General features: G+C 33.0%; 1 protein-coding gene across 1 annotated transcript in view; it reads right to left on the bottom strand.

Annotated features, from left to right (window-relative positions):
- CEP290 (centrosomal protein 290) overlaps positions 1 to 26,004 on the bottom strand; it is an 85,965-nt gene that overhangs the window by 39,116 nt on the left and 20,845 nt on the right. The window contains exons 15-29 of the mRNA XM_021687316.2: positions 25,319 to 25,481; positions 23,508 to 23,608; positions 23,350 to 23,437; positions 22,061 to 22,173; positions 20,413 to 20,497; positions 19,741 to 19,883; positions 16,732 to 16,896; positions 16,215 to 16,364; positions 14,470 to 14,585; positions 13,136 to 13,238; positions 12,819 to 13,049; positions 9,141 to 9,314; positions 4,700 to 4,811; positions 2,940 to 3,145; positions 1,838 to 1,989 (exon numbers count right to left, since the gene is read on the bottom strand). Coding sequence (XP_021542991.1) covers positions 1,838 to 1,989; positions 2,940 to 3,145; positions 4,700 to 4,811; positions 9,141 to 9,314; positions 12,819 to 13,049; positions 13,136 to 13,238; positions 14,470 to 14,585; positions 16,215 to 16,364; positions 16,732 to 16,896; positions 19,741 to 19,883; positions 20,413 to 20,497; positions 22,061 to 22,173; positions 23,350 to 23,437; positions 23,508 to 23,608; positions 25,319 to 25,481 — 2,102 coding nt within the window. The remainder of the gene's footprint in view (positions 1 to 1,837; positions 1,990 to 2,939; positions 3,146 to 4,699; positions 4,812 to 9,140; positions 9,315 to 12,818; positions 13,050 to 13,135; positions 13,239 to 14,469; positions 14,586 to 16,214; positions 16,365 to 16,731; positions 16,897 to 19,740; positions 19,884 to 20,412; positions 20,498 to 22,060; positions 22,174 to 23,349; positions 23,438 to 23,507; positions 23,609 to 25,318; positions 25,482 to 26,004) is intronic.

Here is a 26,004-nt window from a genome sequence, read left to right as displayed (position 1 = left end):
AATCTGACTTCTTCATATTTTTATAGCAATCTTATAGAACAAGTAGAAGAGACAGATACTAGTACTCTCTTAAAAAAGTGAAGAAACTAACATTTATTCTTTTTGTTTAATTAAAAAATATTTTATTGCAGGGGCACCTGGGTGGCTCAGTTGGGTAAATGTCTGACTCTTGATTTCAGCTCAGGTCATGATCTTAGGGTCATAAGATCGAGCCCCACATCGGGCTCCGCAATCAGCGTGGAGTCTGCTTGAGATTCTCTCTGTCCCCCTCCATGTCCCTCCCCCTGCTCGTACTCTGTCTCTAAATAAATAAATAAAATATTTTAAAAATATACACATATTTTACTGCTAAAAAATGCCAACCATCATCCGAACTTTCAACGAGCCATAATCTTTTTGCTGGTGGAGGGTTTTCCTTTAATGTTGATGGCTGCTGATTGATCAGGGTAGTGGTCATTTAGGGTTGGGGTGGCTGTGGCAATTTCTTAATATATTTATTTTACTGTATTTTATTCCAGTATATTTAACATACAGTGTTATCCTGGTTTCAGGTGTACAATATAATGACTGAACACTTTCATACATCACCCAGTGCTCATCCCAAGTGCACTCCTTAATCCCCATCATTGATTTAACCCAACCCCCCCTCCCCCCCCCCCCCCCACCCCCGCCCAACTCCTCTCTGGTACCCATCAGATGTTCTCTATAGTTAAGTCTGTTTCTGGGTTTGTCTTTCTCTTTTTTTTCTTCCTTTGCTCATTTGTTTTGTTTCTTAAGTTCCACACATGACTGAAATCATATGGTATTTGTCTTTTTGTGACTGACTTATTTTGCTTAGCATTATACTTTCTAGTTCCGTCCATGTTGTTGCAAATGGCAACATTTCAACCTTTTATGGCTGAATAATATTCCAATAATTGGAATACTGGAATATTATTCCACATATCACTTCTTTATCAATGGACACTGGGCTGCTTCCATAATTTGGCTATTGTAAATAATGCTGCTATAAACATAGAGGTGCACGTATCCCTCTGAATTAGTGTTTTTGTATTTTTGGATTAAATACCTAGTAGTGCTATTACTGAATCATAGGGTAGTTCTCTTTTTAACTTTTTGAGGAACCTCCATACTGTTTTCCACCAGTTTGCATTCCCACCAACAGGGCAAGAGGGTTCCTTTTTCTCCACATCCTTGCCTTCTCCACATCCTCGCCAGTACTTGTTTTTTGTGTTTTTGAGTTTAGCATTCTAACAGGTGTTAAGTGATATCTCATTGTAGTTTTGATTTGCATTTCCTTGATGATGAGTGATGCTGAGCATCTTTTCATGTGTCTGCTGGCCATCTGGATGTCTTCTTTAGAGAAATGCCTGTTAATTTCTTCTGCCCATTTTTAATCAGATTATTTGTTTTTTTTAGGTGTTGAGTTGTATAATTTCTTTGTGTATTTTGGATACTAACCCTTTATCAGACGTAAGAAATTTAAATTTAAATAAATTAAATGACTACCACACTTTCCTCCAAAAAAATATCAGTATGTGGAAGAACTAGGCTGCATAGGGTCTGAATTCCAAGTTCAGTGCTTTCTGCAATACTATTCCTGGACTCTGAAAAATATGAATCTTGGGAAGTTATTTCCTCTTCAATATTATTATCTATGCCTGTTAAAAACTAATCTTGTTAATATTATTTAATCTTGTTCTTACAAAAAAAAGAAAAATAAAAATGACCAGTATCAATTCCACGAAGAGTTTTACCCCAAACCACTATAATTAAGTTTCTTAAAGATGAATTAGAGTAGACACACCTAATAACTGAAAAGTTTGGATGAACTTACTTTGACACTTCAACTTTTAGTTCCATTTCACTCTTCTCTAATTCTAGAATCCGTTGCCTATCAGCATCACTTACTGTCTTGCTCACACTATCAGCTAATTCATCTCTTAACATCTGTTCCACCTTCTGTGCTTCCAAATTGATTTTGGTAAGCTAAGAAAAAAACAACAAAAAAATGTTCAGATATATCAGTTTTTGGTGAGGTTTTCCCTTTCAGTTTAGCTTTTACCATACTGCAGTTCTCTTTACTTGGCATTAGGCAAGCCATACTGAACTGGGTGTGATGAAATATTAAGAATAAATTGAAGAGGGTAAAGAGAAAGAGTCAGGAACACATTATAAAAACTCTGGTTATACACCAACCCACCAAAGTCATTTATATTAGACAACTCACAGTCTAATATTTGAATCTCTGATTTTCTTAAATTTGTTTGAAATGTGGTGCATGCGTTATACTTTACTTCAATTATATCATCTATAAATAAATACAAATGAGTTAATAAAATCTTATTAATATATATTTAGTGACTCAGTTAAACAAAATGACATGTTTTAAATATATACTAATTCTCAAAAAAATATACAAATTCTCAAAGTAAACATTACAAGAGTTCTTTCTTTTTCAATTGTTGAATATTTGCAAACTATATTTATTGCCATCCAATTTAATATTTCTGACTATATCAAAAAAGTCTAAAATTTACTATTAAAATGTAAAGTCCTGAGAGCAGAGATTACTGTCTATTTTGTTTGCTGCCCTAACACCAGCCCCCATACAGTGTCCAGCATGTGACAGGCACTCAATAAATATTTGTTAAATGAATGGATGGTAGTGGAAGGGAACACCATTATTAAGCAAATAATACCTTTTTGCATTAACTCTAATGTAATGCTGATGAGAAATAAGAACTTATTCACAGAAATACCTGCTTTCTTTTTAAACATTTCAGATTTAAAAATACATCTTTTATTCTTCTATATATACATTACATGAAGCACAAGCACTATACTACGTTACTTCAAAAATACAAACTAATCACTCACAAAATACAATGTCTAACATGACTAATTCTTACTCTAATTGCATAAAAATTATATCAAACCTCAGCAAATTTGGTTTCCAATTCAAAATTACGTTCTTCCATTTGCTTTAATGAAGTCCTCACATGTTCATACATTTTTTGAGAGTGTTCAGCCCGCTGCCTTTCATTTAATTCCTTCATCTCCAGCATAGTGATTTTTTTGGAAATAGAAACAATTTCACTGTTGGTTATTGATTTCTTTGCCTTATCCATGTTTGATTCATTTCCTATATGCAACAATACTAAGTCAATCTCAAGCTGTTATCAAAATCATATCCCAAATATTTTAGCCATTATAGACAAGGATGCAATAACATGGTTCCATGGAAAACACATGAGCCTTATTATGACAGACCTGGATTCCAGTCTTAGCTCTAGTCCTGTTTGGATACTGCCTATCCTGTTTCATCTCCCTGGAACTTACATTCTTCATCAGTCATATGATAATAAAAATTATTCCTCACAGAAATTTAGGAATTTCTATAGGGAATCTAGCACTTAATTAAAGAGAGACTAGGGTAAAATGAACAGAGAACTTACCACAATTGTATGTAATACTCTTTTTTTATATCTTAGGATATAAGATACCTTCTTTCATGTAGAAGCTACATGGAAGTCAATTCACTTTTAATCTCTTAATGAATTAAAAATTGCATTTCTGAAAGTAGCTTCTTTTAGATAATGTTAGGCCCAATGTTAGTCTTCACTTAAAGTACTACATGTCCCAATTACCAATTTAAAAAAACAGCTCTATTCCATAATAGAAACTCTGAATAGCATTAGAGATCTAAGGTCTAGAAAACAAACATACAAAAACACTTTATCCAGAGGAGCAAATTTATTAGAAAATTATAAAGCACAATGCTAGTAAGATAAAAAATTATTTAAATACCATAAACCAGGATAACCATTTGAAAAACTAATATGGAAAACCCTATCAGGAGGCACAAAGATTTTAATATCCTGTGAGACAGTAATATCTCTGTTAGATATACCTGAAGATGTTCACTGCAGCACCATAAGCAATAGCAAAAATAAGGAAACCTAGTGATTTAATCACTGAAACAGTAAGAGACTGCATGAATATTTGTATGTATAAGATGATGAATAAAACAGAAATATTTTGACATCTCAGTGAATATAATACAATGTTAAAGTATATATTTTTTCCATTAGAATCAAACTTACATTTTATTTATTTATTTAAGTTTTTATTTAAATTCCAGTTAACACACAGTGTAATATTAGTTTCAGGGGTACAATATATTAATTCAACACTTCCACACAATACCCAGTGCTCATGTAAACATGGATAAGGTGATATAAAAAATAATAATAGTCAAACTATGGGCTATATAAATTCTTTTCAAAAATTTATTTATGTTTTATGGTGACCTTTTAATTTAAATATATCAAATGATGCATTCCCAATAGAACTTCACACACGGTGGAAAATTCCTAATAGTACCACTAAAATATAGTATTTAAAAATCATCATTAGTCTTGACTGTTAAATGGTTCAAAATAGCTAATGCTTAGTCATAATTTTTTAACATACATGATATCACTAGGAATAAATCTAATTAAATAACTAAAAATCAAATTTTGGTAGAGATTAGCACAAGATATTACTCATCAGCTGCCTGCTAAATTAACTGTTAGGCAGAGTTCGTTTTTATCAAAATACTTCCTTTTCACCGAATATAGAAAAGGAACTATATATGAAAAATATTCACTGTTAGATCTTCATCACTTTATATTATCAGAGTCCTAATACTTACCTAATTTAGTTTCTTGCTCCCAGGCTTGTTCGATAGTGTAAAGTTTTTCCTTGGTAATCTCCAGTTCTTTATTTATAGATTCCATTTGTTCTTTTAGGGATGCATTTTCACACTGAATAAAACAGAAACATCACTGAGAAACTACACTGTAATTCAGGCTAATACCACAGCAGTGATATTGCCTTAACTTTATATAATATCTCCTAAAACTCACAATCTAGTTTTTTTTAAACAAAATTAGGAGCTCCCCTACATGTAATATATACATACAAACACACACACACATACACACACGGAGAGAGAGAGATATACACACATACATAAAGAAAATATTATTTTAAAGTAATCATCAAAATCTCGTGTATCCGATCTGTGGCTTCTCAGCATTAGCTTCTGCCATGTGCATTCTGGCCAAGCTAGAATACTGAGAACTTCACAAGCGTAACAATGAAGATTGCTCACTTCCCTGTTTCACACAAATAGTTACTGAGCATCCCTAGCATGCTATCAGTGAGGTGCTGCATGTCCATGGTGAAAAGAAACACAATATTCTAGCCTTCAGAGGCCTCACCATTTGGTGTCTGTGGGTATGTGTGTATGGCAGGAGTCGGGGAGGGTGTGGAAGGCAGCAGACAGTGAACAGGTAAGCAAACAAAATAATCATTAAAAATGTAAAGATCTAGAAAGATACACAAAGTATGGATTCAGAGAAAAACAAAAGGAGTCAAATCAATATAAAGCAGTTAAAGGAGGTATTAACTCCTGAAGAGGTGGTATTTAAGCTGAAAACTAAGGTATTAGAAGGAGCCAGTCTTGAGAAGAAACCAGCCAGGGGAAGGGCTGATGTACAGACAAACCTGGATACTCGGATGCAGGACTGAGTTTGAGGTGTTAGAGGACTTGAGCACAGTCAGCAAAAATAACAGCGAAAAGTGCTATGAGGTAAAGTGGGAGAGATAACAGAGCCATACCGGGCCAGGCATGGTATGTCAAGATAAGGAACTGGAATTTAACTTAATATATAATAGGAAACCATAAAGATTTTAAGGAGGAAGTTTTAAACAATCATTCTGAAGGCAATATAGAGAATAAATAAAGGGGTACTCAGGAAAATTAGAAATTAGGAAGATATTGTAAAGTCCCGATGAATAGGGTCCTAGCAGTGAAGATGGAGAAAAGAGGACACATATGAATGAATTATATTCAGGAAATAAAAACGACAGGGGAGAGAAATGACTAGAAAGCAACTCTAAGGTATCTGCCTTCCCTGAGTAGGTAACAGTAGTGCATATTGAAACAGAAAAGACTATGAGAAGAACAGACATCAGGAGATTATTTTGGATAAGTTACATTTGAGATCCCCTTGAAACAGGAGTTGTAAAGTAGGTAATTCCATTACAGCACTGAGAAGTCAGGCTGGACATATAAATGTAGGAGTTGCCACATAAATTTAATATGCTCATTTATTCTTTGTTTTAACAAACAGAATCCTTATTGTATGTCAGGTATTCTAAGCCCTGGACTTTAATGAGAAACAAATTCTATCCTAGAACTTCTATTGTGTGTTTTTGGAGGGGTGGTAGTTGGAAAAGAAGCCAATATATAATACAGTGTCAGGTAATATGTGTTATGAAGAATGATAAAACAGCATAATGAGGTTTTCTTTAAAGGATATTTTGTAATAAAAAGAAAAGCAAGATAAGGGAATAAAACATGACTTTCTGGTAACAGGCACAATTACAACCTAGGTCTAGGTAGTGTAAATACATAGGAAAACAACAAAGAGGGATTAGAGTGTTTTAAACATCTTTCTACCCCTTTTTTTCTCTTAAATCCTGACTTCCAAGGAGAACTTTGGTCTTGTTCCAGATCCTATCCTCACCCCCACCCCGGCCTTCGCAGCGCACGCACGCTTTTACCATCCTCCTCTCCAATCTTCAATCGTTCTCTCCCTATTCGCTCTAAATTTTCTTTCCTAACTGGTGATGTATTGTATGGTGACTAACATAACATAATAAAATAAAATTAAAAAATAAATAAATTTTCTTTCCCTCTCCCCTCAAACTTCATTGGTCTCCTTTATTTAAAAGAAAAAAAGTTGGGGCGCCTGGGTAGCTCAGTTGGTTGGGCGACTGCCTTTGGCTCAGGTCATGATCCTGGAGTCCCAGGAATGAGTCCGCACTGGGCTTCCTGCTCAGCAGGGAGTCTGCTTCTCCCTCTGACCCTCCCCCCTCTCATGTGCTCTCTCTCTCTCATTCTCTCACATAAATAAATAAAATCTTTAAAAAAGAAAAAAAAGAAAAAAGTTGATAAAACAAATCTTCCTCTCGATTCTACCTCAGCCCATATCTATTTCTCTTTTCTTCTGTCATCAAATTTCTAGTTTTTCTACTGCCTTATCAGCCATTTGAGTTTTACATTTTCTTATTACCCACTCTCTTTATATTCTGAAATTTGATTTTCATCACCTTTACTCTCACGACCTAATCACCACATTTGATGACCTTTGCACCATGGCTCTACACCATTAATCACTCTCTCAAGGTCAACATTTATTAGCTTTAACTGTGTGCCAAACAGGATGCACTAAACACACAAAAATGAATTAAGTAGAGTTCCTGACATCAAGAAGCTTATATTCCAGGGCGCCTGGGTGGCTCAGTTGGTTAAGCGACTGCCTTCGGCTCAGGTCAAGATCCTGGAGTCCCGGGATCGAGTCCCGCATCGGGCTCCCTGCTCAGCGAGGAGCCTGCTTCTCCCTCTGACCCTCCCCCCTCTCATGTACTCTCTCTCATTCTCACTCTCTCAAATAAATAAATAAAATCTTTAAAAAAAAAAAAAGAAGCTTATATTCCAGTCAGGGATGCAGACATATCAACATTCATAGTATCATGTGATATAAATACCAGAACTAGGTACAAGACAGAGAACTAATGTAAACAGAGGGACTTTGTTCTATAAAGATACTTCTGGAAAAAAAAATGTCTAAATGAAATTTTAAGCATAAACAGAAATTCACTGAGCACATAAGCTGGGTCGGGGGGAGAGTTTTCTAGACAAGGCAACAGCAGGTACAAAGGAACATATATAGGAAAAAACACTGTGTTCCAGAAAACTAGCAGTTCAGTATCAAAAACATAACTTGTAAGAGTACTTACAGCATCACAGGAGATGACATGAGGTAAGTGGGGGCTAATCATGAAAGGAATTTGACTTTTATTCTTTAAGTGACTAACAGCTGTTTATAGGTTTGAAACATGGTCAGGTTCATGTTTAGAATAATCACTGTAGTGACAGTAAGGAGAAGGTAATACGGGTGATAGGGATAGGAGTAATGGCTATCACAATACACATAATAAAGAATAAAATGAAGACACTGCCAACAGGGATAAATATATATTCAGAATTATAATCGAGATGCGGGAAGGAGAGGAAGGGATATAATTCAAATGCAAATTTTTTTAAATTTTAAGGAAAGATGAAAAATATTCTTTGGAAAAGTAGATAAATAAAAGTTAAAAATTACTTATTGCTATGTTATCTACATAACACATTTCTTACATAGGATTTTCAAATGCTTCAGAGGAAGAGGGCACAGAACATGAAAGATGGGGAAGAAGTAAAATAAATTATTACCACATCTAAATATTCAAAATTTTCTATAAAAATTAACATAATCATCTCTCTTTAGCAAAAAGAGTAAAAAGGAAACTGATCATGATTACTTATAGTTAGTACTAATAAATAACTCAGATAATTTTGTAGGAGTCATTCAAAGCTATTTAAAATGACATTTGGGTGTACTATTGATTGTGTCCCTCTACACAAGTACAACCAATGAAGCCTCAAAATTAGACCTCATTCCTGTCCTAGGAGAGGATCACAATAGAGAACAAGTCAAAAGACGTAAGCCTTTATTTTTGAAGAGGAAGATGAACAAAACAGGAGCTGGTTTTGCCTACTGTTAAAGATATGGAAGTCAAGTGGCTAAAAGAGAACTACAGAGGGTTCTGGGCCATATTCACATATTTTTTGAATGCAACTTATGATACTTTATCTTACTTTTTCTTATCTGTACAATAAGAAAGGATGGGAATTTCCAGAGTTCATTCACGGTCCAGGAAGAGCCATTCTTGGATATATCATCCCAAGGAACATAATAAGCCAAGGACTATAAGAAAAATATTTGCCCTGGGTTCAGGGGGAAGAGAAAGGGATGGGTACTTAATGATGCTTCCTCTCTTGGTTATATTCCCTATCTGGTTCATGCCCCTTTTTCTTTTTTAAGTGCCTGGGGAAAAGAGGCTTGATTCAATAAAATTATGCAAGTGGACTAAGGGAGAATGACAGGATGAAGTCATCTGGAAATCATTCTGCACCTACCAGTATCACCCAAGAAAAACAGCTAACATTACAAGGTTCAGGGACCACATAAACTTACCTCTAAGTGTTCCAACTTATTTGTTCTTTGAACCAGCATATTATCTTTTTGCAAGATGTCCCTGTACTTTGCAGTCAACTCATTGTATTGTTTATTGGCCAATTCTAGTTCAGACAAAGAAACACTATTATCTATAACTTTTTGGAGAGCCGCAATCTTGAAAGTGGCCATTTCCTATGTAAACAAGGATACACTGAGTTAAGTTGGTGTATTTTTTTTCTGGTGAAGCATAATATAATACAGCTAAAAGCAAAACAGATTTTAGAATCATTTTTTTTTAAAGATTTATTTATTTATTTGACAGAGAGAGACAGCGAGAGAGGGAACACAGCCGGGGGAGTAGGAGAGGGAGAAGCAGGCTTCCCACCAAGCAGGGAGCCCAATGCGGGCCTCGATCCCAGGACCCCGGGACCATGACCTGAGCCAAAGGCAGACACTTAATGACTCAGCTACCCAGGAGCCCCTATTTTAGAATCATTTTTTTAAAAAAAAAGATTTCTCATGTATTAAAAAATATTACAATAATTATTTCTTTCATATAAGAAATATTTAGAAATTTTAAATAATAAAAATAAAAATGAAGGGTATCCTTTCATGACTGTCACAGTAAAATGAAATTCAGTTAATTTCAGAAAAGCACAATACACAGCAGCAAGAAAATGTATCACTCAGAATGTATCTCTGGATGGCTTTTCTAAATTTCGTAAGATTAAAAAAAATTTGCCTTTAGTTAGCTGAATGGCAAAATTAGCATCACCACATTACGATTTAGCTATTTCTGCTTATTACAGTTACACAGAGTAGCTTTGTAAGAAGAGAAAACCTTTGGTTCACATGAAGGAAACAATCCTTGATGAGAAAAAAATTTCTCTCAATCATAGCTATCTCAAATAATATGAAAGACTTAAAGTTACTTTTTCATGTTCTACTCATCAGCCATACAACTATAAAAAGTCACTGCTCAAAGACACTGTATTAACACTAAGAAGAAATATCTGAACTTCTTTTTCTCTCTAGGTACGTTGAAGAAGTAGTGCAACGAATAACCAAATTTATAAAGTGAGGAAGATAAAGAATTTACGGTTAAAATTTCTTCTTAAGTACAGTAATGAGGGAAAAATATTTGTAATAGTGGTTCACATCTCATTTTGACAGCTTCTCTTTTCCATCCAAGTAAGTATACATTATTCTACCCTACCCTTGGAATTTGGTTTCACACTTTCTTTGGATGGGGAAGAGTTTCCTATTTCCAGTCCCCTAAAAATACCCAATTTTTGGCTTCCCAACAGTCACGCACCAGCCCCCAAATACAGGTTGAACAATCAGGTTGAGGAGAAGAGCATTCTAGTTCTGTTTTCCCTTCGATCTCACACACTAGCTATATGTGCAAAACTCCAAGAAAAACACAAAAATTTTTTAAAAACAAGAACATTTCTTAAGACTCAAAATTTCCTTATTACATGTCCAAAGAAAAATAGCTTTCATTATTTAACAAGTTCCTTTTTCCATCAGCGTTTAGCTTTAAGATCACGTTGAAAGTAAGTTTGTTAGCATGACAATTTCACCTATTATTAAAAGCAAATAGTAAGGAACTCAACTTCATTTTAATTCTACTTTGAATTCTTTTGTGTTTATATGATCCTATGTAAATTTGGACATGTAAACTGAACATATACATGCTTAGAAGAAGCTATATAAAACAAGATGTAAGGCAAGGTGTAAAAGTACAAACAGCATGCAACGTCCTGTGTCTGTTAATATCTTCAAAAAGAATCATTAAAAGGATAATCAGTTACCTATAGCAGGTAGGGCAGAATGGAGTCAAAGTATAGGGAAAGAAGTAAGATTTCTCTGACTGTATGTTTGAAACATGCAAATGTTTTATATATTCAAATCAATTTAAAAAAAGAAAAGTAACCTCTGAGTTTGAAGACAAATGCAAAACAAATGAGCCTAACTATATATCAAATTTATAGCATAAACACACAAAGAAAATTATTTCAAGTTACTGTAGAAATATATTACCTTGACTATACATCCTATTGAACGATATTCTAAAGAAAATAAGAACTATATAGAAATTTTAAACTAAATCTGGTAGCATTGCTACTGTTGTTAATACCAATGCAAGATTATCTTCAAATTAATGTGTGAATATTATAGGATAGAGCGATTATTTTAACGTTAATAACAGATTTCCATGTAAGAAAAAGGAAATACAAGTACAAAATCAAAGGCCAGTAACAACTCCATACCATTTCCTAACCCCATTATATTAAATCTGAACTGGAGATAACAATATTAACTCATGGTTTTAATATACACGTATTTTCCTAATTTGTCCACTGAAGGGGACCAGTAGCAATGAAACTTCAAGAACAGTAACATCTAATGACCAGTTTTTGGTATCTAAATGCCTTTCCCACTAAAAAGAACCAGGGTTCTTTAGAGTAATGGTATATTCCAAACCTGGATAAAAGTATATAAGGTAAATCTTGAACATCTTGTTGTGCCAGAAAACAAACCAACATTTGAAGCTTGGTTCAAAGACTATTGGATTATTGTCAAAAGGAATCAAGAGCCGGCTTTAAAGGGCTCTCACTGGCCAAAATTAAGACTAACAAACAACGACTAAGTGTGTGAGTCTGTAATGATACTGAAAGAAGAGAAAGCTGGGGAGGCCGGGCAAACAGGTAGAAGCAGAGTATACCAACTCTGATTTCTGAGGACTAGTCATTAAAAAGAAAGAATGAAGCTTTCATCTTGTCTTTCTAGTAGGAACTATACTTCAAGATAACCAAATAGGCTGGGCTAATGAGGAAAAGCTCTTTATTTTACAAAGGACTATCGGCTAATACATGTAGAAAACATAACTAGAAAATAATTTTTGCAACTCCTAATGAAATAACTGCATCAGATAACAACAATCATTAGTGGCTACTAATGCCATCAGGAGAACTGGCAAAGAACTGGTTATTTGCATGGTACCAAAATATCACCAGTTAAATCACTTACTAGTAGAGATACATTGCTGTTTGCCTAAGACAATAATCACGCACGAAACATGGGACTACCAAACATTCCATCTCTTGAAGTGATGCAACATAAAGTAGAACTTACAAAGTCCAATGGATTATGGATGGAGTATTCTAATCAAAAATGTTTAACCTGACATATCCAAGGCTTCAAAGCTTTTAGTAAATACAATGAATAGAGGAATAAGCAAAATTACGAAGAAAATAATCAGGTAAATCTTCAACATTTTTCACAGCAGGGAAAAAAAAAAAACAAAACAGGAGATTCTATGAATATTAAAGACTTAATGACACATAACATCCAAATACAATTCAGGATCCTTGACTGGATCCTGGAACAACTGAGGAAATGTGAATATGGCCTGGACATTAGATAATTAAGGCAATTATTGTCCATTTTGTTAGATGTGATAAAGTTATTGTGTTATGTAAACAAAAAAAGGCTTTGTTTTTTAGAGATGCAAACTAAAATATTCAGGGAAAAAATGTCTGCAATTTATTCCTACAAGGAACAGATGAAGCAATAATACAGAATGTTAATAAATGTTAACTATTAATCCAGGTGATGGTTGTTCATTATACTATCTTCTCTTCCTCATACTTGAAAGTTTTTATAGAGTCAAAAAAAAAAAACCAGATGTACCTTAAATCGTTGCAAACGTCCAATTTTTTCACCAACTTCAGCTTCCATTGCTATCAAGTCATTCTTTTGTTTCCCATTTTCTTTCCTAAGCTGTTGCTCCATTTCTACTAAAGTGGTATACTGTCTTATGAGTGATTTTTCATTCACTTGCAAGACTGTGATTTTTCTACTATTTTCTGAAAGTGTTTTTTTCATTTCATCCGAATCCATCTGAAGAGCACTGAGCAAATTCTGCACAAAGACACATTTATATTACTTGTTGAATGTGGCTATCTTAGTATGATATTGTACACTGATTTTAAAAGAGTTTTACTTACATTATATTCTTTTACTTTTACAGCGTTTTCTTGGATTTGATCCTCTAGTTTTTTCTTTTCCTCTTTCACTGTTTCAGATTCTATTTTCCAGGTCTCCTTTTCACTTAAAAAAAAAATAAAAGTGACAATATAATAAACCTAATAAAATATTTAACTACAGGAAAACAAGAGGCATCACAGCTACTGGTATCCGATAACAGATATCTCAAAATTCCATTCGACAAAGATTTAGCCTGGAAGTTCTATTTTTATTAAATAAATGCAATGTAAAGAAATTATTTTATCAAATTACTTTCATTATTTCATGAGACACAACTCTACAACTGTTATAATAAAACAACTGAAGCTGAATCTTACAACATTTTATTAATAGAAAACAAATAGGAAAATAATCAACACTCCAAACTAATTCTGGAAATTAGTTCTCAATATTTTGACCCTACTCTTAAAACTTCAGGGTTAACTAGTTGCAAAATACTTAGAATACAAACAACAGTAGAAATCATTTGACTTAAAAGAAGGTGTGTAAGACACTGTTGCTTACCCGAGAGACATTCTACAGTCACCTGCAATCTGGCTGGCATAAACAGTTAACAGTTAACAGTTAACCACTGAATGGCTGAGACTTGAACATATGACTTGGACAACTCATTAGCCCAATTCTGGCTAATGTGATCTGAGTCAAAGTCTGCTCTGCTAGAAGGTTCTGGAAAATTTTTTTTAATCTAAAAATAAAAAGTTGTGTGGGAAAAAAAAAATGCCTCTTCTACAATGGGCATGGTTCCCTCTTTCTTGAACTCCTGCATCTATTTTATAAAACATAGAAGGAGATAATGACAACACTTAAACACAGCCTACCCTATAATTACCTTTGGGTTTCTTGTTAGATCACATAATAATTACCCTTCATGTTTAAATCACCTTTGATCTGGTATTCTAATGACTTCTAAGAAAATTATTTGGTTGATACAAATGAAATAGCAGAGATAAGGAGAAACATTAGTTACCAATGAAAATATATCAATAATGATGACAAGGATGATGAAGAATGATGCTAACAGCTGACATTTACAAAATGTTCACGTGCCAGGACATTTGCAAAATGTTCATATCTGAGCATTTTCATGTAACAATTCAATTAGATTTTGTAACAACCCTATGCAAAAGGCATTACTATCTCAGAAATTTATAGATAAGGAAACTAAGACACAAAATAGAAGGGAAAAGGCATGAGGGAAGGGTAAAATAAAATATCTAAGTACTTTCTTACATTTCTTTCATCATTAAACAGAATATGCTGCAATTACATTATAAGGTTTTGCTAACACTTATACCTTAGATATTCCTTATATAATAAGCTTTGCTGATGACGAATTACTGCAAATTTTCTGTTATAGTCTTCAAGAGAATCTTCTAAATTCTTTAATTTATTTTCTTTACATTCTAGTTCCTAAAAATTGGTTTAGAAATAAGAATGCAAAAAGAATCAGAATATATTTTAAATTGGAAAGTATAAAGTCATACTCTGACATGATTATGGAAAAATATATAAAAGAGAATATAGTTACCAAATTCATTAGCAGCACAGATAATTTCTATAATATCTGGAACATCTTAGTTTAAGGCATATGGAAGGAGGCAATATGTATAAAGAGAAGTACTATAAAACTGGTAAAATTATTTGTATCATATTTGATAGTTTCAGTAACCATATAAATGATGAGATTCAGTGGTTATAAACTTCCTCTAGTCATTCAGCCTCACATACCCTTTTGTGAACATATCTGTTCATGCCTCCATTCAAACAACGCTTTCCAATGACTTCATTTTATAGACAAAGAAACAGACTTAGAAAGATTAACTCAACATTAAAAAGCTCATTAAAACTACACTTGGTAGCCATTGCTGAGCACATATGGCAAGCCTGGTGCCAGGTGCCTTACATACATGCAAATCCAACACTTAAAAAGTTAGGTCTTGTGTGGCTCCGAAGGCCTTGGCTACATCTAGCACTCCTAGGACTGGAAGTCCAAGTACATGTTTTGTCGCTATGAACAGGTTTTCAGATTCCCAACTGGTGCTCTTTAATCTACCACAACGACTTTCATATATTTTTTAAATAAAGATGAAAAAAATTGTCTGAAGCAACATGATAACGCCACACTACTTTTACTTGTTGACAGTGTCCCTATACTACAGAAGAATAAGAGAAGTCATAAAGAGTGCTAAAGTTATAAATTTAAACGTAATGATATAACATGAATTATAAAGTAGTATTTCAACAAGTGGTAAGGTTGTTCCTCCCTGACTTAGATAACATACAAATTCCAATATTCAAAAAAAGATTAAAGTAATTTTCAAATATAAAAACAAGTATTTAATAATCATAACTCAAGTATATTCACAAAGGGATCATCTAGGAGATGGAGACAGTAGTGCTTATAATCAAAAACATATTTTCATTGATTCCAAACACATTTTTGTAATTGTATTTCAAATGAATGTGATGCTATGGGCATTCACACTTCAAGTGAAATAATAAAGAGTATCTCTCATTAGGCCATTCATAATGACCACAATATAGGCAGCAAAACTGACAAACACAGGGAAAGCACTACCCTTTCTAATTCACTAATTGATTAACTAACACAAGTTTAAAGGGAAGAAATACATTAAAGACAATTTTATTTTAAAACTTTTTCTAGTAGTTAAACCAAAAAAGGAACAATTTTAATCATTTCACTAAAAATTGTATCGGACTTTATTCACTTGAATTGCTTTTCCAACCAACACTAAATATAAGTGCTCCCCTATTTATACATTACCACCTTAGCTGCATGTTATTCTACCTGTTAATCATGTTTCATGACACATATATGCACAAGATATGTCAGCATGCTTCTTATACAGATGAATGGAAGAAATTGCTTTTATTCATAATATTTCATTTAATATCAAAATCCAATAAAAATATATCTCAATGATAATATTCTAAGGAATACTCAAAGGAATATATGAAGACTAAATTGAAAAAATACTATCAATTACTTTTGTTATTCACATGCAAAATTTTTACTACCTGTAAGATATGTATTAAATATTCATTTTGAGAATTAATAATATTGGCACTAGATGGTGCTATCCCATCAGGTAAGTCCACTCCTTTAAAAACAACATTTGATCCTTCTGATTGCCGTAAAAGAATGGTCTCTTTTTCAAGATGCTCTACCTGGAAACAAACAGTTCAGAAATGGGAGTCACATCTCTTACAACCAAAGACATATTTAAAAGCAGATAACTTTTTCTTCCTACTGAATATTTTTAAAAAGTAAATGAATGCCCTATCAGGCATTAATTAAACCATACTCGAAATTCTATTTAGAAATACCTACGTATAAACTTAGAATTTTTGTATTCTTTTATGTTATAAAAGGTACTTATTTCCCACTTATTTAAGAAAAATCCAAAAAGGAGTTTTCTTAATGTTGAATTAATTCAAGAAGCATTTTCTCAGTCTTTTAGAAAAAATTAAAAGTTTCATATTAATACTATGCTCATAATGCTTAGCATTTTCTATTATTTAATAATATTCTCACCTTTAAATTTGCTTTTGCCAACTGCTGAGAATAATTGATTGCCTCCTTCCGAGATTCCCTGAGCTCCTGTCTTAATTCTTCATTCCTTCCAGTAAGTTGATCAACTTGGGCTTTCAAATGCAGATTGGCATCAAAGATTCCTTCTGCATTCTTTGATTCTATAGCCTAATATATTTAGATTATATTGAAAAAATGTGAAGCAAAATACTAAAATCATAGTAAAAAAAAAAAACTACCTTTTAAATAAAATTCACATTTAGGCATTTTACTCTTCCACTGACAGGCATAATAACAAAATATGCCAAAACCATTTCTTATTTATGAACCTAAATTTATGAAACTCTAGATTAACTTACATGAGTATTACCAAGCGTAGTAATTACCTCATTATAATATTTAACAAACATTTAGCTAATTTTAGTAGACTGACAGACTAGAAAAACAACTGGAAGGGAGTAAGACTAGAGTTCAAATCTTAACCAATCTCTTACTAGCTCAGCAAGTGACTTAAATTCTTTAAACCTTAGTTTCCTTATCCCTAAAGAAGAGGAAATAATGTTACATCTGTCCACTTTACAAAGTTTTTATACAGTCAAAATGAGAATTTATATGCAGATACTTTGAAACTATTCAGCATCCATATTTAAAGCATGATCAAAGGAACGAAATAGTTACTACATTTAATTAAGTGAATTTTCCATTGCTTCCTCTCTACACAGTTGAAGCATATATGACAAAAAGGCAAAGTATGGTAACAAACTACTACCCAAAAGGGCTGGATAAGCAAAAATAGCATGTCAAATATTAAAATATTATCAAAAAGGCTTCATTGGTCCTAATTCTCTAACAATGGCATACATAAATATACATACACCCTGGTACACATCGACATAGTACATACATATAAATATATTTGCATTTTAAAGAAACTATATATAACAAAACTGCTAACTGCAAAGTAAAGAAAGCTTCAGAAAAGAAGGAAAAGACAAAGAAGGTTAGTGATCCAGAGTTTAACTTGAGGCAGAAGTTTTATAAAAGTAAGCTTTTACCCCCAAGAGACCGGGGCAGGGATCATATGGAATAATAAATTATACTAATTCAAAGGGGATACCAGGAAGACAGAAGTAAGTAGAAGGAGGTACTGTGACAGACATCAAGGTAGCCTAGTTAGCTGTCTTGCTGAGAAACAGGACCATGTTGCCTATATGGTCTTTTATTAAAATGAGATTAAACGGTGATTAGAGGTACTGAAAAATAACCTGTGGCAACAGAAAATGAAATGAAGTACATAATCTAGAAATATCTGATCTAAAGTGTCACTGATTCTGAAGATTTCTTACAGCAGGCATTGTTAGGTCATTTGTGAGTTACAGACAGGGCATATCAATCAGAAAAAAGAATGACAACCCAGGATAGAAGCAGATGAAATCTCTGGAAGCAGTGGTCCTGGCAAGACCAGAAGCTGTCAACTAAAATAGAAGAAGTCAGAATTTCCTGTGCTATCCATTCTGTTTGTATTTGGTCACTAAGTGGAGTTTCCCTTAGAAAATAGTTTGATTTAGACACAGTATCAGTAGTAGGTAGCATCACAGATGAAAGACGTTCACAGAAAAAGCATAAAGAATCATTTTAGACATTCAAAGAGCAGAGGCGAACAAAGTCACCAACAGGAGAAGGAACATAAAAATGAGTAACATATAAAGAGAATTAAATGGTTCTCATAAATTTTGTCAAATGATCTTTTTGCCTCGGGAAGTTTTGAACATACCAGTATCTCTCTCCCTCTCTACTAACAATACAGTGCTGCTAAGAATGAGTGTTCAACTATTGACTAATTCACCATAAAAAAAGCAATTCAACAAATATTTTCCTGGGAAGCACAAATTTGGGAAGCAATAATATATGCTAAGTATGTTCAGATTTTGTAAACAATATATTTAAATATTAAGAATTTAAAATGTGTATTTTATTCAAGTTTATTTAACACTCATTAATACTGTAGAACTCTCAAATCTCTATATAGTAAATATAAATATACTATTATTTAATGGCTAATATTTTTCCTGTAGCATTGCTTAAGCATTGAAATATTTAAAATATTCTTACTATATCCTATTACACTTCTAGGTTTGTGACATAAGGTCCTACAAGACTACCTTCTACACTTAACAAGTGAATATAAAAAACAACTATTTGAAGGTTCTAGAAAATAAACAAAAGCAAGTAGATTTTGGAGAGGACTTAAAACTTGGAAGACAGAACCAAGTGAATTTTGCATGTGTGTGTGGTGGGGGGCGGGTGGCGTGGGGAAGGGACAGGCTATAGTTGCAGTGACCTGTCATCTTTCTGGCCAAGAAAACCACAGATAGAGCCCAAAGTCTCGGGAAAGTAAGATAGGAATTCCAGAAAGAAAATAACCTGCAAAAGGGAACTCCAAATTCTGTTAAAAACTCTGCCAGGCTGACCTTTGAAATGGAAGAATGGAGATGATAGAAGAAAATATCAGTGATCTTAAAAATAGATAAATAGCAATTATCCAATCAGGAGGAGAAAAGATAAAAAAATTAGGGAGAAAAAATGAAAAGAGCCTCAAAAACCTGTGTGACAACATCAAAAGGTCTAACACGTGTCTCTGGAGTCCCAGAGACAATGGGACAAAAAAAATAATTGAAGAACTAAAGTGGAAAACTTTCCAGTTGTAGTGAAAAGTAAACAGATTCAAGAAGCTCAGCAAACCCCAAACGACATACACATACACACATACAAATATATGAATGCACACTCTTACCTAGACACACACCAGCGCACATTATAGTGAAACTGGTGAAAACCAAATAACAGAGGAAGTTTTGAAAGCAGCCTGAGAAATCAACATGTAACAAACAGGGGAACAATGACTCAAATGACTATAAATATCTCATCAGAAACAATGAAGACCAGAGAACAATTGAACAACATCTTTAAAGTATAAAACAACAAAACAAAACCAATGTGAAAAAAACTTACATTAACTAGTCTTTCAAGACTAGGGATGATTAGAGATGTTTCTCCTCCTTTAACATCAGGATCTTTCTGCATTTCCTTTATAGCTTGCAATATTTCTTTCATACCTTCTTCCAGCTGCTTATTTTCTTCAGCTAATTCTTTTACTAAAATGACATATTTTTCTCATTCAGTGAATACCTTCTTCACAATTTACACTATTCTATACACATAACAAATATTTCACATATAGAAAAAATATCCATTTGGGAAATGCCAAAGTAAATAAATGTACAAAAAATTCACCTATAAATCCAATGTGTGAATAGCTGTATTAAATGATATACCTGTTTAAATCATGTGCATATATGTTTCATTGTTGAAAGAAATCATAAAGATACTTTGTCTTCACTTCTTTAAACATCTTTTAAATTTGTTTTTTTAACTTCACTTTCATTAGACAACAAAAAAGAAAAACTGGCTTATCACCACAAAAAATTCACATTAATAACTTTGACAATGAATATAGCAAGGCAAACCAAATAGATGAATGAGAGACACTGAAGTCTATGTATTGTGGAGGTAATTAAAGTTAAAACAGACTAGAAAACAAGAATGTGTTAAAGTCCTTTTAGCTCCATGATTTTCAGTATAGGATAAATAAGTACAGAAAAATAAGAAATAATAGTAACTTACATTTATTCTGAAATTTGGTTATTATTGTTCTACCTCTTTCTAAATCTCTTTCCTTTTCAATTAGTTCTTTTGAAAGAAATTCATTCTGTACAGAACATAAAGAATAAAATTGATTTTTTTAAATAAAATATCACTATCGTTTACAGTTTTCAAGTTAAAAAATTTTGACCAATTGAGGTGTAACACACCAGAGACAAGCTATAGAAATACAACAATAGTAATAAAAATAAAACCCAAAAGGTAAAACAGCTGGTGGTCTTCCTCCCACTTTCTCCCTTTCCCCACTCCCACAGCAAAAGACAAAGAAATATAACTGAAAGATTTTGTCTTTAGTTCCAAAATTATCTCTTTTAATAGTCTGCCTTTATACTACCTGTTCTGCCTGGCTTCTATGACGTTCAAGCTCTATTTCTGCATTTCTATTCTGTACTTCCTTGACCAATAAATCCTGTGCTATGACTTCATTCTAAAGGAATAATTAATAAATTAGGCAAGTCAATGATTTCATATCAAACTTACTGTATTTTTAAATTTTTAAAAAATAGAATATGTATAAATTAGTGTTATGTGCAAGCATAAAAAAATTCTTACTACAATGATTACTCAGAGAACTTTGTTAGAGAAGTCACAAAAAAAAGAGTTAATAAAAAAGTGATCTCAGTAATGTAATCTGGAGGAAAGCTCACCTGAGATCTAAGAAATACTAGTTCTCTCCGTAGCTGTTCTATAAGATTTTCAAGTGGATCTATCTGAGATGATTTTGATTGTGAAGTAATAGGCACACGGTCCAGAAGATTAACATCAAGTTTACTTTTCAAAATCTCTGTCTGTAAAGGCACTTCACTCTTTCTTACATCTTCTTTCAAATTGGTATCAGCATATTTTATCTGGTTATGAACCTGTTCATCTTCTGATGTTGCTACTTGTGATTCACCCATGTCAGCTCTATTATCATGAATTTGTTCACAAAATATTGCAGATTTTTGCCTAAGTGATAACTTCTGCATTAAGTCTGAAGCTGTTGATAAGGCCTGTAAAGATGAACTGCTTTTCTGTATGAAACTAGTCTTCTCAAGTGCCTGACAGCTTCTTGACACCTTCTTCATAGAGTGGTCAGAAAGAGAGTATAAGTAGTCATCTATTTCTTCATGGCTCTCCCTACTAAAGCTATTGACTAACGATTCTAGATTTCTTAAAGATTGTAGACATGGTGCTTTAAAAATCTCCTTTATCGTAATAGTTTCTGGAGGTGAATTATTATCTTTTACTTGTATAGATGAAGAATGTTTAGTTAGAGAGACAAAAGGATCCACTGCACTTTCTACACTATGTTGAATTTCGGGTAACATTCTTGATAATGATCCTATGGTGACATTCTCCTCTGGTTCATTCTGATATAACTGTGGAAAACCAAATGATGGTCTCCTATGCGGCAGCTCTATTTTATCTGAACTCGTAATCTGTATTTAGAGTAAATAAGGTCTCATTAATCAATATTTGGATCAACAGGTTATTTAAAGTAAAACAAAAAAGTTATTTAACCATTATAAAAAGAAGCAATGTCCAAAATGAGGTAACAGGTGAAGAAATGAAAGTACTAATAATAACATTTTTCTTCTATTCTCTTTGCCATAACAATACTGTTTACCTTAGATTGAGCTTCACTCATATTTTTGAGGCTTGCAAAACCTAATTTCCTTTCTCCTATTCTATTTTCTTGAGAAAAGTTTTCAGTTAGGTTCAGGTCCTCAACAGTTAATCCTACATAAAAAAGAATTTACAAATTAGAAACATGAAATAACTCTCTTATTACTCTAATTCTTAAAAAGTAAAATCAAGATTTTTTTTAAAGATTTTATTTATTTATTTGTCAGAGAGACAGAGAGAGCACGAGCAGGGGGAGCAGCAGGCAGATGAAGAAGCAGGCTTCCTACTCAGGAAGCCCAATGCCCAGGACCCTGGGTTCATGACCTGAGCTGAAGGCAGCTGCTTAACCGACTGAGCCACCCAAGAGTACCAGTAAAATCAAGTTTTAAGTCAAACAAAAGGTAGAAATTTCCAAAATCCTTGGTCCACATGTAGCCTATATAACCTTCTGATTTAGCTCACTTTTAATATTAATGAGAAACTAATATGACTTTTATCTTCTCTATCATTCTTTACACATTCTATATTAAAGTATTAATAATTACTGAAATAGTTTAGAGACATATAAAATAGACAAGAATCATGAATGAGTAAACTGGTTAATACACTAATAAATTATGAAGTTTTGCCATCCTAGAAATTTTTTGATATAGAGACCATGATGATAAAAAATCAAAATAAACAAACCAAAAATAAACCAAAACAAAACAAACAAAAACCCCTCTATTATTCAAATACTTGTGGACTTGGGTGAAGTTAAAAAAAATTCCTTTGCTATGGTCTTCTTAGAAAAAGGCACTACAATTGCTATTATAAAACTTAACCAACTGTTCTCTTGATATCAAATAAGATAAACAAAAAAGTTAATTTTTATTCAATAAAACATTACTTTCACTTAATAAGGAATAATGTACAAAGAAAGTTTTCAATGTACTGCTCTTAAGGAAGATATTAACAGCAACAAATATTAATATAGAAATTACTAAATATTATCATTACTGATCACAACATATCGGGATTGTGTGGGAATTAATAGACTATACGGGAAAGTTTTCAAAAGTTAATGATTCTGAAGTTTTGTTCAATTATTTTATTGTGCTTTTTCTGTTTTTACCTGTTTCAGATTTAGGACAGAAACCAGTGATACTTAAATATTCTTCATCAGGCCATTATTTCATTTATTAAACTTGCAGCAGAACCATGATAATATATGTAAGATACAGAAAATTTCAGCTCCAGACAATTCATTTTCCAATGATTCTTTAAAGGATTTGGAATAACTGCATATACCTGAAGTTGCAGCTCTTTTTCCTCTTTCTTGAGCCATTTGGCGAATTTTTTTTTTCAGATCGAGTCGTTCTTCCTCTAGACTTTCAATCTATAAAGCACAAATTATTAGAATTTCTTTTGGTTCAACCAGAAAATAACTAATTAACTATCATACTTGCCTCTTTCAAAAGAATCTGGTTTTCAGCTCTGTATTGCTGCTGTTTTAAGCTTTTGCTGTTTCTAAATTCAGTTAAATCAATCATTGTCTTCGGTTCAAGGCCTAAAATAGAAAGCAGTATAATTAAAAACTTACCAACATTCAAATGAGCTATAAAAACTTCATATAGCAATTGGTTATCATCGAGCAAATGTTACAATTTATTTAACCAGCATCACTGAAGAATGGGATACTTTTGTGCAAGAATTTCCAGATATTTGAACTATAACCTTACAAGTCAACATTTTATCACAATTTTTAATAGAAATTCTGACAAAATATATCAGGATCTGTCTTCTCCACGTCAGATCGTCATGAAAGTACTAGAATGTATTAATTCAAAACAGAAGCTGTAGAATAAAACAGACGCGCTCAATTCCCACTTTCAATTATTAACTAAGCTGTAGGACTAATACTGCATTTCTTTCTTTCTTTCTTTTCTTTTTTTTTTTTTTTTTGGTTTGTTGTCAAGGGTTTAAAAAATTAACCTATATAAGGTACTTAGTCCAATGCCTGGCACATAGTAGTCATTACTAATATCAATATCAATTATATTACCACATGAGTCTGATTCCTCCATTGTTCCTGTCTCCTAACTTCCTATTACTCAGTAGATATGAAAATTGTCTTAAGCAAGTGTAAAACAAGATTTGGAGGCTTTAAAATACAGAAGGGGCACCTGGGTGCTCAGTCAGTTAAGCATCTGCCTTCAGTTCAAGTCATGATCTCAGGGTCTTGGGATCGAGCCCCAAGTTGGACTTGCTGCTCAGCGGGGAGTCTGCTTCTCCCTCTGCCCCACCCACTGCTGGTGTACTCTCGCTCCCTCTCTATTTCTCAAATAAATAAATAACATTTTAAAAAATAAAATAAAATACAGAAAATCTGGTGTTTGTGACAGCTATCTAATTGGCTCAGTCATCTTTAGCAACTTCCGGTTTGAAGTCAGCTGTGATCCAGTAGGTCAAGTTGATCAGAAGGCTAACTTGGGGTACTGGCATGATTCTGAGTCCTACTTAGATACATTTTCATAAATAAATCCTCTTCATAAAATATTTATTTTTCCTTCCTCTAGAGAATAGTTTTCACAGATGATCATTTTAGCTCTAAGAAAGCATTAACAGGTATTTACCAAGTATAATGAAATCAGTATTTAGATTTTTATTTTCACTTCAAAGTAGCAATTTAGATTAGACTGTCATAATTTAACATTCAAATGAGTAATACTAAATGAATTATTTCTTGAAATCAATATATAAACTCTCAAGCTATATTTACTAATTACTTCTTAGAATCAATAGTAACCTTAAAATACTCAACCAAAGTTAAATTTAAGCAGCATAAATCATAAAAGTACTTAACCAGTACTTCTAAATGTCCTCATGAATTCATCTGAACGAGAGTATTTTGCAAACCAAATGGGTCATACAGACCCTCCTTTGTTGAGAAAAAGAAAGGGGGGAGTTAACTTCTAATATGTGGTATTAGTTTAGCAGACTTTCAGTTTTTAAACAAGCAATTATTACTTGAAGAGATGCCAGACTGAATAGAGCAGTGCTCCAGGACAGCCCACCCACCATCCCAACCCCATTAAATCCGTAGTCCCACTTCAATCAGGGCAGCTCCAGTTTTGTTTTAAATATTTTTATAGAAGGGTTTATATGGGGGGGGGGAAACACATTCAACTATTTAAAAATAATATTACACAAAAAGAAAAATAAGAAATGACTCGACATTTAGGATTGATCAAACTATGGATCTTAAAAGATGACTTACCCACACGCTCCCTAAGTGCCTCATTTTCATCAAGGAAATCATTGATCTTCAACTCAAGTTTATTGATTTCCTTTGTTAATACTTCAATCTCTTGATCTCTTATTTTAATTTGGTTTTTACAATTCTTTATTTCAATAACAGCATCTTCTAAACCATATATTCCCTGAAAAATATCCAATCTAATTTAAGTATAATGTGGTTTATTTGAAAAATTATCAAATTTATGAATTTATTTTCTTATTAAGTCTGAGGGGAAGTACACATATATGTAAGATTTGTATCATGAAACTGTGCTTTTTATTGTGCTTTTAAAAAACAAATCCAGTAATATGATGGAAAATGGAATAGCTGAAACTTCCCAGTATAGCATCCTAATGACAAAGTGACTCAGAGAATGACATATAAAACATTTAACAAGGGGAGACTGGGTTGCTCAGTCAGTTAAGCGTCCGACTCTTGGTTTCGGCTCAGGTCTGATCTGAGAGTTGTGAGATTGAGCCCCGAGGTGAGTTCCATGCTGGGTGTGGAGACTGCTTAAGATTCTCTCTCTCTCTCTCCCCCCACCACCACCCTGCTCATGCTCGCTCTCTCTTAAAATAAATAAATTTATTAATAAAATAAAACTAAAATTAGTGAATGTTGACTGTATATAAGACCATGCTAGATGATTCAGGGGATATTAGGAT

The sequence above is a fragment of the Neomonachus schauinslandi genome, chromosome 5 (assembly GCF_002201575.2).
Source record: "Neomonachus schauinslandi chromosome 5, ASM220157v2, whole genome shotgun sequence".
Lineage (NCBI taxonomy): Eukaryota > Metazoa > Chordata > Mammalia > Carnivora > Phocidae > Neomonachus > Neomonachus schauinslandi.
This window is presented reverse-complemented; position numbering and strand designations above follow the sequence as displayed.